Genomic DNA, 20,048 nt, shown 5'->3' with positions numbered 1-20,048 from the left:
ATATTATGTGATCATTATAGAATAAAATTGAGATGAACAGATCTCCCCCTTATTGTGGGAGCAACTACAGAAAAATGATTCATACCCACAAAAAACTCAATCCAAATTGTTCCACAACTGCATTTCCTTAAAAATGTATGATGCCATTGCTCAAGTTCAACTCTTTCTTCTTCTTCATAAATGCTTGCAGTAACTTAGTAGTGTTGTGATTTAAATCCCTCTCTAGAAGCTCTTTCTAGTTTAGAATTTACATTATTTTTGTGGGTAGAATTAGCATTATGCATCTTCCAATAAATAAATAAATATATATATATATATGACTTATTTTTATTCTCATCATCCATAGATCAATTACACCAATTTGTGAGGTTGCCTCTTAGACAAGCATAGAGGAAGTCGATCACTTCACCTCTGAATCCACCAAGAATTCCTTTCTCCAAAGCAAAAACACCACAGACAAACCTCAGAAAACTCGAATCATGTTCTAAGGATGGAGGGTGCGACGCCCGAGTCTGATCAGTATACAGCTACAAAAAGATCGCATGCATGTCTTCTCAGCATGAGTGCAAGGAGAAGGAGTGGTGGACGCCATGGTGAGAGCGGTGCGACGACTCCCTCTCGATAAGCCACCGGAGATGGAGGAAGTCGTCGACGGAGCAGGGAAGCTTGAGCGGCCCCGACGAGTGGTAGCCGTAGACCTCCTGAGCCGACTCGAGAAGGCGCTTGAAGAGGGGGTGGTAGAGGTAAGAGATAGGGATGACGAACTTACGAGTGCCACCACCGTCTTCTCCGTCCTCGAGACCCACCCTCACGGTGAGCGATCCCTTCTTCACCTTCGTCTTCTTGTCCTCTTGCATCTCTTCTCCGCAGTAGGGGATGAGTTGGCTTGTGGTCTTTTCTGTGGCCTTTGGCTCTTCAGCGAGTGGAGCGAGAGGCTTCCCCATTTATAGACGAAGAGGAGAGAGAGAGAGAGAGTGAGCGATTCGAAGATTTGAGTACGATCTTGTGCTACGGAATCCATAATAATAATAATAATAATAATATTATTATTATTATTATTATTATTATTATTATTATTATTAATCTTAAAAGAAAAAAATATATATTTTATTCTTTCACTTTTAGATCATTTATTCTGAAACTTTATTAAGTAAAAAGTCGAGTACAAAATATATCATTTTCATCAAAGTATATAAGCAAAGAAAAATTATGATAATTTTATTTTACAAAAATAATCAATCAAATAGTTGACATTCGAAAAAATTAGACATGTCGAACGGCTCGAATACGATTAGTAATTTATCAAAAAGGAATAGCTCAACTAATAGCGTCAATTATAATGTTAGAATCAAATAGAAGTAATACATTAGTGAAACCAACATTTCTTGGATTTTTTAATCCATCCAAGAATTTGGCGATGTTTATCATTTACTCTAAAAAGAAAATATCCTCATCTTGCAATAAGATAGAAACTCGCTATTCTCATTTTCAACACTATGCTCGATGAAACAAAAATAATATATCGGTTATCAATGTATAATCTAATAGAAATTGGCTCTTAATTAATCTAAATATGATCGATCGGATTGAGTCCATTATTTTATAGGTAAGTGGTGGTTGGCTTTATCCTTGAAGGAAGTCGAACCCATGTGACAATTCTTATCTGCTTCCTAAGACAGTTGACTTGGGTCTCTCTCTCTCTCTCTCTCTCTCTCTCTCTCTCTCTCGGGCTAGTGGAAGACAAAGATCAAAAGTGCATCACCTATCTGCCTGCAATCATTTGGAGCTGGAGTTGACCTTCATCTCATTAGCACCATGCATAACCAAGTAATTAATACTCTTCCTGAATTATATGATGAAAGACTTTTTGTCTATTGGTATATTAGTCCAACAATTCTATAGGCCATACATACTAATCTTTCGATTTAATATTATAAACATGTATAATATTATAATAATAATATCAGCGTTCTTTTTCTTGACATTTATGAAAGGTAGCATACCTCAATGTAAATTACATTTTTTTATGTGTAACTCTTTCAACCAAAAGGCTTTATTTCAACATATAATTATATTTTTCTGCTAGAAAAATTGCTTCTCAGAAGCTATAGTATTATTTTGCAATATAAAAATAAATTAGAATTTTAAGAATAGTTTTTTTCTCCTTTTTCAGTGATTGCATATTAGTCCAAGAATATCAACCTTTCCCTCCTCCAATTGGTATATCTCTTCTTTAACTTTTTTTTCTTTTATTTTCTTCTTCCATTTCAATTACGAGGAGAATAATTGTATGAGTGCATCACATTCTCATTTTTGTTAGACTCACGCAATGATAAATTTGATCAAATCTAAATTCTTCTTATGTGTTATAATTTAAAACGTTATGATCAATCTCTTCACAAAATCAAATAGTCTGGTAGTATGTTATTCGGGTTTATTTTTTCCACATTGATAATTCAAATTCTCACCATGACACTTTGTGTACTTGTTATCGATCTATCATCATCCAATGTATAAAACTAATGATCGATCTTTTTTCTTAAGAAATAAAAGAGTTTTGTACATGAATTGATAATTAAGTTTTGATCGTTGAGAAAAGATTGAGACCGTCTTGATGACCACTTCGATAATAAATTCTACAAGTCCGTAAATAAAAATTCTATAATTTTTAAATATTTAAGAATTAAAATTCATATGACTTGTGTGCACATCAAACTAATCCAAAATCTTTCATACATGAAATTATATGGTTTGATCTTATTCCAACTATCGAAGAGATTATACATACAAAAAAATAAATAAATTTACTTGTTTTGATACTTGTATAATAAATACTATGGATCAAATCAAAATATATTACTTATAAAAAATATTACCCTTTCCACCCTCCACTTCATGCATATGCTTGATTTCTTTTTACTTGCTATTTACATTTAGAATCAAATGGACAATGTCTAATGAATTTAACTTTGGACCTCCATCAATTTTTGGATAGATACTATTTATATGAAGTGCATAAAGGAGGGTTTGTTGATCATAGACACAACAGACAATGTGATGATGGGGGAAGGAGAGCAAATAAAATGTGATCGATCCTAAGAGCTTGGAGGAGTTGCTGCTTAGATTTCCAACACCGGCCGAGGCGATCGATAGGGAGCGTTTGATGGAACTCATCGAAAAGGGGAAGAAGCTTAGGGTTCTTCAAAGTTGGGCGGTGGTGGCGCACTCCTTCCTCGGTGGATTCCCTCCCAACTCTTTGTCCTGTCAACACCCAATTCTATTCGCTCACCTTTCACGTGACTCACTGTGATTTCAACTTCTTTGGGTGTTGTTTCCTGCAAAGCATATTTTCTCTTTCCTTATTACCCTCCCTTTGCAATCTTTTAAAGACTAAATTATATATATATATATATATATATACATAAAAATCTTTGTAATTTTTCTCATTTATGTTAGGGTACAAATATTAAAAATATAAATTATTATTATTATTATTATATATTTATATATATACACACACACATCAACCGCTGCCTTTGGAAATTGCTTTTGATGCCTTCATGGGACCATTGCGACTTCCGACATGCACATCATGCGTGGTGGCATCAGCAACGTCGTAATCCATGTTGTTTGGAGGATATATGTCATGGAATCTCAATCTACTGCTGTTCGTCTCTACCACACCTTTACAGAGACGACGGCCACCGAAGACTTTGACGACTTCCGATGCCTAAAACCCACCTCTTTCGGTGGTAGGACTGCTGCTGGACCGATCACTTGGGTTCTCTCTCCCTTTCACGGTTTATCCAATCCAATCGTTCCCTTCCTTCTTCCATGAATAGTTCGGCACCGGGCAACACCGACATCAGAAAAAGCAATGGCAATGGTCGAGTGACTGATTCGTATGTTGTGACGTTTCTGCTGCGATCCGTATTCAAAATGCACGCGCTTTCTGGTGGAAGTCATGTCTTGTGGCTTCTCCAGAAGAGTCGAAAGAGGTCTCACTCCAAGAACGAACAATCTAGAATCGAAAAAGTTGTGGTGCGTCTATCTTGGCAAGTCACTGTTGCCGAATGTGATCTTCTATCATGTTGAGTACATCTGAAAATGAAACCGCAGCATACGATTCGAGGCTTTTGTAACCTTCATATCAAGTAGATGAGAGAATTATGGGAAAATTACAAGTTATTGCGGCACAAAAACAAAAAAAATTTTTGAGTCGAGATTGATTATTTTAAAATCAGCTAAATGAAGCTTAATCCATAAATGTCAGCATTCAAATTTTATTAAAGAAACAATAGGTTATACTATAATTATTTAGGATCGATTGTATGATTTATTTATTTTTTTCATCGGTGAGATCTATAAAGCATAGCGTTTTTAGTTAAATTAAGAATATTTATAATTTTAACACTAATATTAATTATTTTTAACTATAGGTTTTTTTTATTTATTACGTGACAATTTATGAAAATTTCAGTTCTTACAAACTTTAATATCGTGTTATGTCTAATAGTTGGGAGAGTTGGAATGACGGATATGTGTGGTTATAATTAGGTCTCCGGCATCAATGTGATCACGGGATAAATAATTTGGAATCACATCCAATCCATCAACATGACAAAAGTATCTCCCACCTGTCATTATTTGGAATCACTTCATCGTATACCTCCCAATCGTAATTTCAATTCTTCACCCTCTCACAGAAGTAAAATGGGAGAGAGCAGTTGCAGTTCCATTCAGATCTGACAGCAAATGAGCAAAACAAGATTATGCATCAAGAAATATGGTTTGCTTTAACCAAGTCCACGTAAATAAACCGATATGAATGACAAAATTTATCAAACTATCGTAGAATGTTTTATTCACAATGGAAAGATGTGATGATAGTGTGAAGAAAATCTTAGCATTCACAAATCATAAGCATTTTGGCTAGCAGCCTTGCAGATTGTCATAATACAAGTGTCTGCAGTTGGCGTCACGAGGAAGCTCGAGTGTCACACAAGTTGATTAGCAAAACATGAGCAAAGACAATCCAATTCGGAGTCTTCAAGAAAAGTTGATGCACTAGTTAAATCAGAACCATTGGTAGTTTCTTTTACAAACTCTGAAGCTTCTCTTGACCATAAACCTCAAGAAGTCTCCTGGAGGCGATATATGGTGATCTCTTGCTGCTTGAAATACCGTCGATCCTCCTCATCCACGAGAACAAGATTCAAGAAATATTTCACACTGAACTTGTTGTTGATGTTGCGATATGTAGGTGTTAACTCATAAGGGCTCAGAAACAACCTTATAGGGATTGATTCCCCTGGGGAAAAAAAAAAAAGGAATGAAAGAAAGACATTAAAACTGAAACTGACAGTGAATCTACAAAAGAAAATTATAGTTCATATACCAAGGATATTAATGAATAAGAATGTCCAATAATCATGGAAAGGAGAGGAAGTTCACATCAAATTCCAAAGAGATTTGGTGTGATTGCAACCAAGCATATACAAATTCACTTTGGGCCTTTGGCATCTATTTCAGATTGATAAAAGTAAGGTTTTCGATTCCTGACTTCAGGTTATATTACAGCTCTCCTTTTCATGCTGCAGTATTTCAAATGCTTCATTCCCTGGTTTTTAAAAAGACTAGTATGGCACCAGAATAAGATTAATGCTTTACTCTCTGCTTTGAGTACAACAGGTAGAATGCAGAATGGAGTAAGCTTAATCAGGATAAATCTTCCTCTCTGCAAATTAAAAGTGGAACGATCTTTCAATTGTCTGAGAAAAGTTTGGATTAATGTATTGTGTATTGGCTTACAGAAAAGCAAAGTTGGATGTCAGTGGCCTTCTCTGGGATTGTAGTGGTGTGAGTCTCACTCTGGTGCTTTGTACATAACTGCACAATTTGCATTGTACAGCTTTCTAGCAAGGTTATAATTTTTTTAGTTACCCAAAGAAAGTGAATAGCATCTGAAAATGCACAAGTACCTGTCGCTTGTAGCAGGAAAAGAGAAAAGAAGAAGACAAACTAACGGTGCCACCAAGAACCCGAAGAAAAATTAGACAGTTATGACTTTGCTCCAAGAATAAGCATGTACTGCAAATATTTGTCCCAAGAATTTAAAGATTCAAAATATAGGATAACATCGACACAGGCATATAGATGTTATGTTGATTAAGCAATCAGTCTGAACTGTGAAAACATGGCATGAACTTATATACTCAACCAAAGTTTCTGGAAGAAAATGCAGAATAATGTAAGGACACGGAGCTAGTCCAATATATGTACCTCTAACAGGAGCACCGTCCATTAACTCAAATTTAGCTAGCGTCTCTGTCTCAACATATGTGTTGGGCCCTGAACCAGTTGATTCTCGGCGTCTGATCTCAAGTTCCATATTCTTTATTTTGATTCTTACGAGAAGAAAGTAGATTTTCCCAATTATAACATCCTTCAGGTGATACCTAGAAGGAATAAGTTCATTTCAGCGAAGCAAATACCTATACTTACACCTAATAGCAAAAACGTAGTTAAGTATATAACTAAAACTTACTTGCTTTTATTGTATTCAAACTCTATGTGCAAACAGTCTTCGATGCCAACTTCCATCTGCAAAAATAACCATACAAGTTGAAACATCAACTAACTAAAGGTCTGGAGAAACTAAATATGGCATGCTTACAACTGCTTTTAATAAAATTCAGACCTCTGATAGTTCCTAGGAGGCTAGGACAATTAAATTTAATTGCTTTTTTAGGTTTCTTTAAGAAAAACTTCAGGATCACTCAACTACATTTTCTTGTCATAATTCGACTTTATTTTACTCTTCACACAGAGACACCAGTTATCTGTGATTACTGATTAAAAAAAAAACAAGGAACTATAAGGTTAAAAAATTCATTACTAATCAAAAGTAAGGTTCTCAATTTCGGTCCGTACTAGTGTACCGAGCCCTGCTCAATACAATACGTACCGAGGTGTACCGATGGTATGCTGGGGCATACCAATCAATACACCTCGGCAACAATCAAAACCCAGGGTGTACCAACCGATATGCCTCGGTAAGGATCAGATTTCGACAACTACAAGATGGTACAGATCCTGTATCGCTCGATACGAGGTCAAAACATTGGTACCACCTGGTAGAGGGCGGTCTGCGTATCAATATCCTCTTGGACCGATATGTACCGCCCGTACCAGGTGGTACACATCGAAATTAAGAACCCTGATCAAAAGTATAGGACATGTGGAACTTGTTGTACCGTAGGCTTATTGCTTGATACAGCTAAACACCAATAACTTTACCACGTGGTATACCGAGATGCATTTAGACAAAATCCAGTAGGTCATTGGACTGATAACTACTAGTTTGCATCGAATGGTGTAACATGTGCTTGAAACCTTGTAACGGGAATAAATGACATCTTAGTGGAAATGAGGACCTAAGACAGAATGGTTATAACTTCGAAACACTGAAGAAAAAAATTAATATTTGAAGATAGATGCATGGGTTAATGGACTGAGGTTGTTCATTTTCATTTTGCAAGACTACCTTTTCCATACATGTTCTGGTACTTTGTAAAGGATGTCATAGCTAAGACATCATAATGATGTAATGAACCGGAATGGTAAAATGCAATATCAGATACCTAGTCTTGATGCATACAAGATGAATAGATAGTAGTAAGTTAAAATTCGTCTGACAGAAAAAACAGTGACATGCTTTACCCACATAAAGTACTTACGATTATTTGGAACACAGGGCTTTTTTGTTTATCAATGTGATAGTCACATGAAATAAATTCAAAACCACAATGATTGCTGTTTCACTTGTCACCTATATTATATGCCAATGTTAGTTGAATAATGTGTAGGTTCTAGAAACTCCATGCAGCACTTGCTACTCTATGATTGTCGCTTCCCATATATTGTGCAGGAAGTCTAAGGGGCATTAAATCACAACACAATTCCTTTATACACAGTAGTACAATCCAAGGTTCGCTGTATCGTACCGTACCAGCGTTTTGACCCGAGCTCGGTATGGTACGGTACCGGTATACCGAATAATTTTATTTTTATACTGTAGCAGTGCTACAGTGTAGTGCTGTAGCACTGTAGCGGTACCGGGCGGTCCGCATACCAGTAACTTGTCGAACCGGTACATACCGCCCGATACGGGCGGTACGCTTCAGTATGACAGACCTTACTACAATCCATATTATATGAAAATACACTGATTCCACAGATACATATGTGGATAAGAGAGCACATAATACCATAACTAAGTCAAAGTTTTTGCTATTACCATCCAGAAGATACACTGACCTTAATGCTATTGTTAATTGTTGGTGCTGGGGTATAGTTGCGAACCTGATGTTATAACAAAGTAAACAACATGAGTCAAAGTATGCAAAGGAATGGAGAAAACACCAAATTCATAAAAGAAAACTAATAAAAAATGAGTTGTCCTAACAATTGCCCATGAGCAACCAGCTCTCACCAAGCTGACTTTACCTTTTATCGGTTTTGTAAGAGATCAGCATGTGGAAAATTGTTGGGAAGGAAATTCTGTGATGCAGTGTAATATTCAAAGAAAACACAAGCATGATAGAATAAACAAAATCTAGAATCTGCTATGACTAGATGTACCACTGAAGATTTTGTCTGATTAACATACTGTCTCATAGCATTTGATTTTTTGTATAATACATGTGCAGTCGTGTACCAACAAGAGTCCATCCCACTATATTTTGGAAGCATGTTCAAATTGAAATTTGTTATCTTGAACATGAATTTTTCAGATTGTCAACACGCATGGCATTCAGCATTTACATATTGCAGGATGAAAAAATACTTGTGGTACCAGACATCTGAATCGTCAAATTTCAGTTTGTTTTCAGCATGCCTCTCCATAGTTTAACAAGAAATTAGGGCATAAAGGATCAGTTCTAATATGGAAATGTTGCATTTTAAGCTACCAAATGTTTAACAACCATGATGATAGAAAGAACTTACCCAGAAATCTTGGTACTCGACAATGTTGCTTACATAGTTCCGACTGATTGTCACTTTCAAAATGTACCTGCAATATAATAGGAGATATGGTTGCTGCTTGTCAGTCACTGATATCAAACATGCCGACACATTGATCTCTCAAGGTAGCTGTTGTCCCAAATAATACCAAAATTCTAGAAGCAAATGCTTATAGTGTAAAAAAGGTCAACATGGACTAAAACTCAAACATGATTAAATTCACATAGCAACTTTCATTGGAGAAAGAGATCAAGACAGAATGCTGCAAACAATTCAGAACAGTATAAAAAATAATATCTTAAAAGAGTAAATCGATCAATCAAAAATTTATCTTCAACTCTTCAAACAGTTACAAAAAATATTTCTTGACATTTTGATATATCACACATGATTATTTTATAATTATTTTAGAGTTATCACATTCTGTCTCACACTTCCTTACTAAAGTCTGCGACAACAATTCTAAATTTTCAAGGAACATGTATAATTTAAAGATGTTGACTTTTCTTTACTGGTTCACTTAAGTTCCATGGAGTTGTCTGATCACCTAAATTAATTTTCATTCTCTCATCCTCAATCCATGCTAATCCTAGCTTGTTGTGAAATAACTTTCTTGCTACAATAATAGAATCAATTTCATTCTCTTCACCAACTTTTTACTATTTGGCTTGTCTTAATTGTCATTTATACCCTTAAAGCATTTCCGAACTAGTATAGATCATAAAATTTGCATTTTGATCTAGGATAAAAAAGTGTAAATTATAGAATCAGATAAGTGATGGTAGATGATGAACCAAGCCCAACACCAAGCACTTTCAATTTCAAACTGAATGCAATATCCTTCCATTCAACAATAAAGAATGTCATATTAGAATCAAAACAAATCAGGATTCAAATTGTCTTTTGAAGCAACAAAAGAACTTAATTGCAACACTCTAGGTGTCCGCTCTATTCATTTCCATTCACTATGCATAACTTGTCGGTAAAGACCCTAAATATAATTCTGTACAAGGATGGCATTGGTAAAAGATACTAGCTCAATACATGATTACTGGAAAACATGTTAAATTTATTTACTAAGGTATCAGCAACAAGGAAAGGTATGCTCACCTTAACCTCACATTGATACCATTATATGACTCATAGGGCATCTCAACTGATGAGAACTCAAATGGGAAAGTTTTTCTTTCATATATATCACCTGGAATATCAAGCTCCCGCACTGTAAATAATATCATGTTATTAGAATTTAAATATAATCAATTCTCTGCATAAAAGTTCATACTTCGGCACATTGTTCTTAACTTTTTAAAAGAAAAGTTTTACTTATGTAGTTTCACATTAGAATTAAAACCATATACCTTGTCCTAGTAACTCAAATTACATGCAGAACCTCTCAAATTTTAACTCTTAGGTGGTTAGACCTTGATAAAAAACATGGAAATTTTGGCTCGAGTTATTTTATAACAAAGACACGAACAAAAAAAAGGCAATAAGTTACTATAATTAGTTCAAAATGCTAGAAAAATATCAGATCAAAAGTTTTTTCACTGGCATGTTATCTTATTCTTGAACTTCTGGATCCTCAGTTTGGTTATGTTCCCTTTGTGATCAATAGCCTTTAACCATTTCCACTAATTTGGCCTCAACATCCACCTTTTCAAAAATATATAGAAGAGTGAAAGGAATTGCCGATGTATTTAAGAATTCATTTATTTATTTTGTCTTTTTCTAATTTTATAGGTGTTGACGAATTTGTTTACATTAGTAAATTGAGGCTATAACTGTCTCTTGCAAATATTAAAAAAAAGGATCTTATTTGCTGCCACCTCTTGCTTTGTGCCTCCTCTTTTTCTCTATTCAATCAATGGTCCTTAGGATAGGGCTATATAAACTATCATGGAAAAAAATATCTTATTTCTTTTTCTCTGTTCAATCAATGGTCCTTAAGATAAGGCTATGAAAACTATCACGGAAAAGCGATGTTTTCCTGTTTTATGTGCCTCATACGACTTCCGAGAAAATTGATACAATCATCATTTGTTTCATTCAATTAAAGATCAGTGACATGATTAGACTATTGTGACTGATTGTTTGTCCTGTGTCATAAAATCTTAGTGAATAAATAAATAAATTCATTCCCACATATATATATATATATATATATATATATACCAAGAAAATCTATATTTTGTAATATGGGACTAGATTCTTGCCATAGTAGGTTTCATCCTTCTCATCAACTTAAGTTCTTGTCCCTGAAACATTAGTGTGAAGTATGAAGGCTGAATGCTCCAAAAATGACACTATAGGAAAGAGTTGTTTCAGAGTAGGATGATCACAGAAACATCTAACTATTACTTGAGGTCCTACAAAAACTAGAATACTATTGTTAGAAAACACAAACTTAGGATTGATTTTGTCTGGTGGTTTTATTTACAAAAATCCTACTAACTCACTGAGAGTCAAAATGTACACCAGTGACCAGTTTAGACACCATTTACATAAACAACAGAGATCTTCCGATCTGGGTCTTAGTGGGATGCTTATTGAGTATAGTGTCCGAAGTTAAGGTATTCATGCATTTCGATGCTTGACAATATGCACTCAGACCCATTTGATGGCTTTGCAACATAAATGACATGTAATAAAAATTGAATTACCAACTAACCTAGAGAGGTAAAGTCATAAAAGTTTCCTCTGTCAAAATATAGCTCTGCAAGAATATGAGAAAACAAAATAAGGAAAACAAAGGCAATATTTTAGTAAAAGAAAAGCAGAAAATGCTCAAAACATCTAAATACAACAGTAACACTTTGCTTTGGTTACATGGACATATTGTGGATGTATGCATATTTTAGTTATCTCTAATTAAGTAAATTCTTAGGAGATTCTTATTCTGATACTGCAAAGAAATCTGCGCTACTCTAGACCAAGAAAAGCAAGCATGGCAGTAAGGCTCTTATACCAATGTTATCTAGGGAACTAGAGCGACGCAAAAAGCTACTGTAACTAAAGTAACAAGTTACAGATAGTTAAGCACAACAAGCAGTCAGTAAATAGATAATAAGTCCAACGATCATTTTCACTTTCTCAAGGTAGTTGCTAATAGCTATAGTTGGACCCAGCAAGTATCCCAAAAAAGAAAAAGGAAAAAACATAGACTTGCTCTTTCTTCCTCTCTTCCAACTTTTCAAGTGGAATGCTTATGTACTTAAAGCAATAAACTACACACAATTCTTATCACAGAAACATTGAATTGATAATAACTCCAAATAATGTTTCAATTTGTAGAGGTTGTTGTTAATCACTATAGTTGGCTTCAGCAAGTAACCAGCTAGCCTGCTTTTTCCCAGATAACCGTGGAAAAAAAAGAATATACTTGAAAAAAGGAACAAAACAAATTCTAAACCATTCCGTATCTTCATATCAGAGTATTTATACGTCTCTTGGTGTTTTTCTATACAAGAAGCATGTGCACTATTGTATTTATCTTTTCTTTTATGTCTATTCTTTGCTTTGAGGGTGACAAGGCCATCAGTTTTCCTATGGACTATGCAAAAGAAAAACAAAAGAAAAGGAATAATAAGAAAAAAAAAGAGATTCTTGAATGAGTTTACTTCTTTTGGAAGCTGCTAACTTAGTACTGAAAAAAAAAATCCACCTAAGATCTATTTTTGATGTTTAAGTTTTTGATGGTGAGAAGTGAAAAGTGAAAACATCGTTTTTCATTTTTATTTTGTTTTTGAAGTTTATAAACATGTTTGCTAGTTATGTTCTTAACTCACTGAGAACTAGACAATCGTAGTTTTACTTCCAAGAAACAAAATATAGAAATGAAGTCACCAAAAATATATTCTACTGCAGTTTTTAATTTTAAACATTTTAAACAAAAACTAAAAATAGTAGGCCAAAATCATTAGGTGCTAGAGTCAGTTATTCTCGATTTGTTACATAACAATATCACAATCACAGTAGCATTAGCAATCAAGCTGTTTATTGATACTAGCATAGAATTAATTGGTTAAACGAGGCATACCAATCTGACCAAGAAGCTCGATTTTCACACCAGTATGTTCAATTTTTTTTCCTTGAATAGGTTCGATAGACACCTGCATATTGGATTTACTGCTATGATTTATCCATACATTATTTGCATACCAAAAATTGTCACTGTATAGTAGTGCTGTGAAAACAAACAATACTAAAATCTTCAAAAGTATGTAAAGTACCTCCCCTACAATGTTTTCTAGGCTTTGGAAAAGTGGAACCATTGCAGTCTGTCCATTTTCCTTCTTTATAGAAGCCTGTACAAATACGAAAATATCCCCACCACAAGAGAACATACTGTAAGTTTAACTTGTACTGAGACTGAAAGTACTCAAGCATAGGGTTGATACAAATAAATATCAATCAGATATTCTAAATATAAACATTGTTTTACCTTTTTTCGGGTTTTCCCATCAGCAAATGAGATTGTAATGTTACATGGTGGCTTGAATGCTCCAATAATGTAATTCTGGATAATATAAGGAGAAATTAAGATGTCAAAACAGCAAAACATTTTGCAGGCAATTTAAGAAAACCCCTGAATACGTTACAAGATGTATGATGATGAAGTTCAGGGAACTTTGTACTTGCCAAAAAACATCATTTATTTGGTCAAAGTCAAGGTACTTGCACTTTCAGATGGAAGCAATGTTCAGTTTACTATTCCTCCATTTGTTTGGTGAATCATATAATGAAACTATTATCAATCAAACCCATATATCAAACAACTGCTTTTTTACCAATAAATATTAACTATACATAGTAGTTGGTCATCAGGATCACCATGTTGATGGGCATGGAAAACATATGTTTCAACATATTACCTAAAAAAAATCAGCACAAGCATGTCAACCATACTAGAAAAGCCAGCATATGGCTAGAGCAACGTTGATATATGCTGATCGGCACAACTAGGTAACACAAAATAATAACCCTTGGTTAGCACTGATAGCCTATGAAGTACCCCAAAAAAATATTTTAAGAAGATAAAAAGTTTTCAAACCTTATCTTTTTGCATAGAAATCCACAAGTGAAGATCATTTGACAATGCAACAACAGAAGAATTTGGATAAAGATAGTAAATACAACCAAGGCATAAAATTGCACTAAGTTATAAATTAATAAAGTACGAGCAATTTATCCATTCATATATGCCCACGGTGTCACTGTGTGCTAGTAGAAGTCGTCTTAACCAAGATTAAACTAAGGTTTTGATTAAGGTTCAATAACTTAAAATATCAAATCATCACAATGAGTACTTCTGAATATACTTTATTCTTCATCGTTAAAAGGGGAAAATAGACCTTGATTTATAGCAAGTCTATCTTGTTTTGGCAATCCATGCTACACTTGCTAATTAATCAATCCATAAAGTATGTAGTTTCTGTTGGGACTGGAAATTCCAACAAATCATAACTACGATTATCCAGAAAGGAATTCATAAGAGTTTTATTTACTTTGGAGGACATTTACAAGATTTCCAAATTCCAACTTTATGATGATTCCTGAGAAATTAGAGGTGATAAAAGGGGATGTGCATTTTTTTTCTACACATTAGATGTACAAGAAATATTTTGTTCAATGAGCAAAACTAAACTAGTTTCAGCTGTACAAACAGGACAAGTATCAAAGAACCCTCATAAATATCAGATGTAAGCACAACCAAGTTCCATAATATCAAAGAGAAAAAATAATAGAAGAACATACCATGCTTGAGATTGATTATCAGATAACAACCTTTCGTCCTCAGAGAACCTGAACCCATCATGTGCAATAAAATGAAATAGGTTCTAATAAAAAAGATAAGTTAGCTACTTAGCAAATCATATAATGATCAACAGTTAACACTAGAAACTAAGTTATCAGCACAATATCATGATGAGTTATGAACTTGTAGATTCATATGTCTTAGTACTTCGAATTCGTTGGCTTCTTTTGCAGTTTTCCTACTGGCAAGAGTACATAGCATAGACTATTTGTGAATGTATCATATCGTGAAAGGATGAGGCTACAAACATCTTACCTTCACTAGACCCCACCATGGCAGAAGCCTATACTAAGTTCTAACAAACCATTTTTGTCCTAAAATGAGAGGAATGAAGGTTAATAGTGGGAGATTAGAACTCGACATGGTCTTTGGCTGTTAGACTAGTCTTTTTCCAATCTACAACTACAAACCCTGACACAATCATAAGAGTTTAGGTGGGCTTGTTTAATGCATTCCTAGTATATAATAGGAGTCTGAAGATGCTCATGCCATGCTGTGCATATTCAAGAATTTTGGAGTTAGGCAGTTAGCTATATTGATCATGAAAATTCATGCAAATAGTTTGTAAATGACCATTGAATTGTTTTGACAAGAAGATAAGTTGACTGTCTTGTCTAATTCTTTTAATACCAAATTCCTACATGACCTCTCTTGGATGCTTCTGTGTTTAGCTAGCTACCTAGTTATTATACTCCTTAGGAGTTAACTTCATGTTGTTTTATTCTTGACAATGTAAAATTTCATTGCGGTGCCAACCCAAGTAGGTGCTACATAACACATGCCTTACTGCACCAACCACGTCTTAAGCATGTGTCACCACTAACCTAGGGAGGTATAAAGATCTAACAATACTTACTATAAGAGCATATTAAAACACAGTTTTCCATGTTCCAAGTTCTTCCATATCATCAACGAAGGACAGAGGTGAAGGAATTTCAATGCTAAGTGGATGGGACAAAATTTTAATCAGATCATGAAAGCATTGCTTATTGCTTATTATCTCATTCGATGGCTTATTTGGTCTGTTAAGGCATGGCCCATTGAGTTCTGACTGGAACTATATTCCCATCATTTTTCAGAACAATGTTGATCATGGTGAAGTAATTAACTTATCATTAAAGGGTCACCAAATGGCTCCATCGAGTACAATATTGGCCATGCTCTCAATCCATAAATGTATAATTTTTATACCATATGGCTTCCAAAAGTTAGCCCAATCAAATGGACAAAAAGGCTCAGCTCTGCAATCAGGCTTGATCGCGTACTGCCATATTTTGGTGCGTCGGAAAGAGCAAAACATAGTATCTTTAACGAGAAGTCATGGACACTATGACTAAGCTGAATATACTCAATTGGAACAATAACCTGTACTCAATTCCCATTCGAATAGGTCACACCAGTGGCCAATTTGTGGTCGTTTTCCTAAAAAATTTCTTTTCGTTATAACCATTCTGGTTACAATCCTCATAGTCTGATCTAAAATCATAGTACGCCTTTCGAACGAACGAGCAATGTATATTCAAGGGGATCTTCGATCCAAAACCTGATCTCAAAAGACCTTGGGTGAGACAAAATCATCCCTATTAAAATCTGCCAAGACTAGACGACATTCAATACAGTCGCCAAGAATTCAAAACTCATCCGATCCCCAACACGCCGGAGACGACGAAAAAAAATTAGGGATCCCCGACTCAAAACAAAGTATCATCCAGGATCGGAGCGGCACAGCCAATCCGTCCGATCTTAGCAGCACCCTAGGAGGAGGACGAACGCTTACCTCTTAGGCGACGGCCGCGACCAAGCGGATGCCGGAGGAGGAGGAGACTAGGAGGCGGATCCGTCCGGTTCCTTCGTACCCCGCAGGGAAGGAAGCACAAAAAGAGAGGAGAAGAGGAGAGGAGAGAGAGAGAGAGAGAGAGAGAATGAGACTTCGAGAAAAGAGGTTCGGAACAGAGGACGGATCGGATCGGAGCGGAGGACAATTACGGCAAGTTCTTCAAAAATTTTGCGAAAAATAATAAATTGACAGATAGAATTAAAAATATGTGAAATTTACGCAATGTTTAGCGAAAAAATAGAAACTTCAACAGATGGATTCGATGGTATAATAACTAAAATTAATGAAAATGAGTTGCAATTTTTATTTCATAATTCTTTTTATTATTATATATGTAATTTATTTTTTATTTAATTTATTAAAAATCTACATCACCTCACTTTGATTTGTTTTAAATCCGAGAAATATTACTTACTATAATATATATATATATATATGATTAAAGAAATTGTCACTGATCCACTTGCTTGGAAGACATAATAAACTAATCCAACAATTAACAATAACATAATATTAAAAAAAAACGAAATTGCAGGTTGTTTTAGTTGGTAAAGATCATGACTTTAAATTCCATCAAGAGCTTATATTATATAATAATAATAATAATAATAATAATAATAATAATAATAAACTTCTTATTATTTTAAGATTATAAATCAGCAAGTCAGCAATTTCATTTTTGTTTATACTCCTAAAAATTTGCACAACATTGAGGGTGCCTCTATAATGTCAAATTATTTTATATATGCTAATGTTGTTATTGTAAAAAATAAACAATTTACTTATCCTAATTTTGAATATTTCGAATAAGTATTTAAGAAATCAAAATATAAAAAATTTCATATGGATGAGTGAATTTTAGATGGATCATTACCTTTTGCGCATATTGACCTTAACGAACTTTTTCGATCAATAACATAAAAATGTGTGTTTGTTAAAATTATTATAATTTATAAAGCAAAACTATATACTTTTAAACTTATAAGCTTCATATTTATTCCTCCAAAGTTTAAGTACAGCCTATGTATTCTTATAGATTACAAGAAAAATACATATATGTTATATATTATTACTTCACAATATGGGTACAAGATATTAGTTATGATGTTAGAAAAATAATATTTTTTTCTGAAAAAAATATTATTTCTTCACAATATGAGTTCAAGATATAAGTTATGAGGTTAGAAAAATAACAAGAAATTTATTTATATCAAATTTAAGATATAAGGCATTGAAAACCAACTTGAAAACAAATTAAAACTCTAAGATATGATAAAAGAGGTGAGTACACTTATAATGAATTGAAAATAAAAATAGATAAGGGGAGATTCTCTTATGATTATAAATCATAAAGAAGCAACAAGAAAAAGAAGACATAAGCCAATGAACTTTGCAATGATTATAAATCACACATAAGTTACTTTCAAATACAAGAGTGTTTAGCTAAGGTTAATATCTCATAACCCAAGAAAAAGAAGATATGTCCCTGGATGTTATCTTTGTAGGATACTTCCTCTATAGTAAATTCTGAAATAACTGAAATCTTAAATAACTCTCTAATTAAATCTAGAGATGCAAAATATATTTTCTTTTATGACCAAATTATCTACAAATATCTCAAGTGAGTGTATTTCTTTTTTCCCAACTCTTATAGAATCCAATACTCAATGAAGAAATAAGAGAGATAGGATTGAAAATAACTTAGATAATGATTTTATCTCGATACACTAAGTTCCTTTTTAGAAGCTAACTTTTAGAAGCTACGTGCTCTCCCAATACTTTTGTTTTAAGTGATAATTAACAATGAAATAGAATTCTACAGAGTTTTTAAAAAAAATAAGATATATAAGAAGTTACAAATTAAATCATTCTTATCTCATTACTTTCATACAAAAGATCTTACTAAAATTGATATTATCTTACAAGTGAAAATTCAAAAATCTTCTAATTTTATATCATCTCAATCTCATCATGTTCAAATTTTCTATCTTCACTCTTTATGATCCAAATGTTCATCTTGTTAAAAATATTGGTAATCTTGTAAATAAAAAAAAGATACTCTCATATTATTATATCTCACCTCTATCTATCAAATATGACTAGACCTGATATCTCTTATCTCTTATGTTATATTCAAACTTACTAAATATACTAGTAACCTTAGTTTGACTCATCAAAATGCTCTTAAACGAGTTTTTAGATACTTTAAAGATGTTTTTTATTATTGACTTTGGCTTTATAGGATACATATTTCTTCTTGATGGAAGTATTATATTTTGACAATCAACTAAATAAACCATATTATCGAAAGTGCTTTTGAGCGTGTAGCACTTACACCGCTTGTCCTAAAGCATACACATAAAGATTAGATAAAAATCCATTAAATGACTAGATTTTGCTTATTTTTATATTTTATATTAAAAATAATAATAATCTAGTTAACTATTTTACTAAAAACTTAAATAGGGCTAAGATTCTAGTATCATTGAGATGAATGAGTCTTTGCCTAAAATGAGTCTTTTAACAATATAAATCCAACATTTGTGATAGGCAATCTATTGAAGGAGATTCAATGTGGGAATAATAAACCGATTGATTAGCTAAGGAGTATAATAATTAGTATTTTAATACATATAGATATAAAGTTTATCTCTAACCCTATCCCTATGGTGATTAGTACTCCTATGTAAACGTATAGGAATAACATAACTAGTGTCATGAATGAATCTTTATCTAAAATGAGTCTTCTAACAATATAAATCTAACCATTGTGATAGACGATCTCTTGAAGAAGATTCAATGTGATAATAATAAGCTGATTGATTAACTAAAGAGTATAATGATTAGTATTTTAGTACATATAGATATAGATATAAAGTTTATCTCTAACCCTATCCCTACGGTGATTAGTGCTCTTGTATAAACAATTATAATTAAGGATATGGGCAATCCTTATAATCTCTCATAAATAATCAAGATATTCACGTATGTATTTCATACTATGTGTGAGCTAGTTGACGTTTCGGTTAAAAGAATATATTTCATGCACTAACAATATTTATTTTTAATAATTTTATTTTAGTTATTTATTTGAATGGAATTAGAGTTTTTTAGTTATTTACGAGAATTGTTGGAAAGGGAAAAAAAAGTCAAATTCCCTTTCATTGTTCAGAGATTTTAGTCCCATATCAACGGTTGAGAGTAACTTCTCATCTATTCTTTTACTCTCTCCTTAGAAATTTTATTAAAAAAGATTAAAAAAATAAGATTAGCGTATTAAAAAAGATTTGATAACTCAAATATAAGTGAAGGTTTGAAAATGACATACAATTAATTTATTTTATAACACATTCTATAATTATAAAA

At 33.3% G+C, this 20,048-nt stretch overlaps 2 protein-coding genes across 3 annotated transcripts; both read right to left on the bottom strand.

The window, feature by feature from the left end:
* Positions 1-554: 554 nt before the first annotated feature.
* On the bottom strand, positions 555-944 carry LOC135675068 (auxin-responsive protein SAUR32-like). Its single transcript, XM_065185337.1, has one exon. The coding sequence runs from the start codon at positions 942-944 to the stop codon at positions 555-557; it is 390 nt and encodes a 129-aa protein (XP_065041409.1).
* Positions 945-4,811: 3,867 nt separating this feature from the next.
* LOC135673129 (vacuolar protein sorting-associated protein 26A-like) lies at positions 4,812-16,874 on the bottom strand. Of its 2 annotated transcripts, none has more exons than XM_065181899.1 (12): positions 16,623-16,874; positions 14,785-14,867; positions 13,472-13,546; positions 13,260-13,334; positions 13,067-13,139; positions 11,699-11,743; positions 10,138-10,249; positions 9,010-9,076; positions 8,320-8,364; positions 6,548-6,603; positions 6,283-6,458; positions 4,812-5,311 (listed from the first exon to the last, which is right to left on the bottom strand). In XM_065181899.1, exons 2-12 carry the CDS (start codon positions 14,785-14,787, stop codon positions 5,133-5,135), a joined length of 906 nt encoding a protein of 301 aa, XP_065037971.1. In that variant the 5' UTR covers positions 14,788-14,867; positions 16,623-16,874; the 3' UTR covers positions 4,812-5,132. The 2 variants fall into 2 exon arrangements, with proteins under 2 accessions (XP_065037971.1, XP_065037970.1); XM_065181898.1 differs by having other exon boundaries at positions 14,785-14,832.
* Between the last annotated feature and the right edge of the window lie 3,174 nt (positions 16,875-20,048).

Source organism: Musa acuminata, chromosome BXJ1-5 (assembly GCF_036884655.1).
Source record: "Musa acuminata AAA Group cultivar baxijiao chromosome BXJ1-5, Cavendish_Baxijiao_AAA, whole genome shotgun sequence".
NCBI classification, from domain to species: domain Eukaryota; kingdom Viridiplantae; phylum Streptophyta; class Magnoliopsida; order Zingiberales; family Musaceae; genus Musa; species Musa acuminata.
This window is presented reverse-complemented; position numbering and strand designations above follow the sequence as displayed.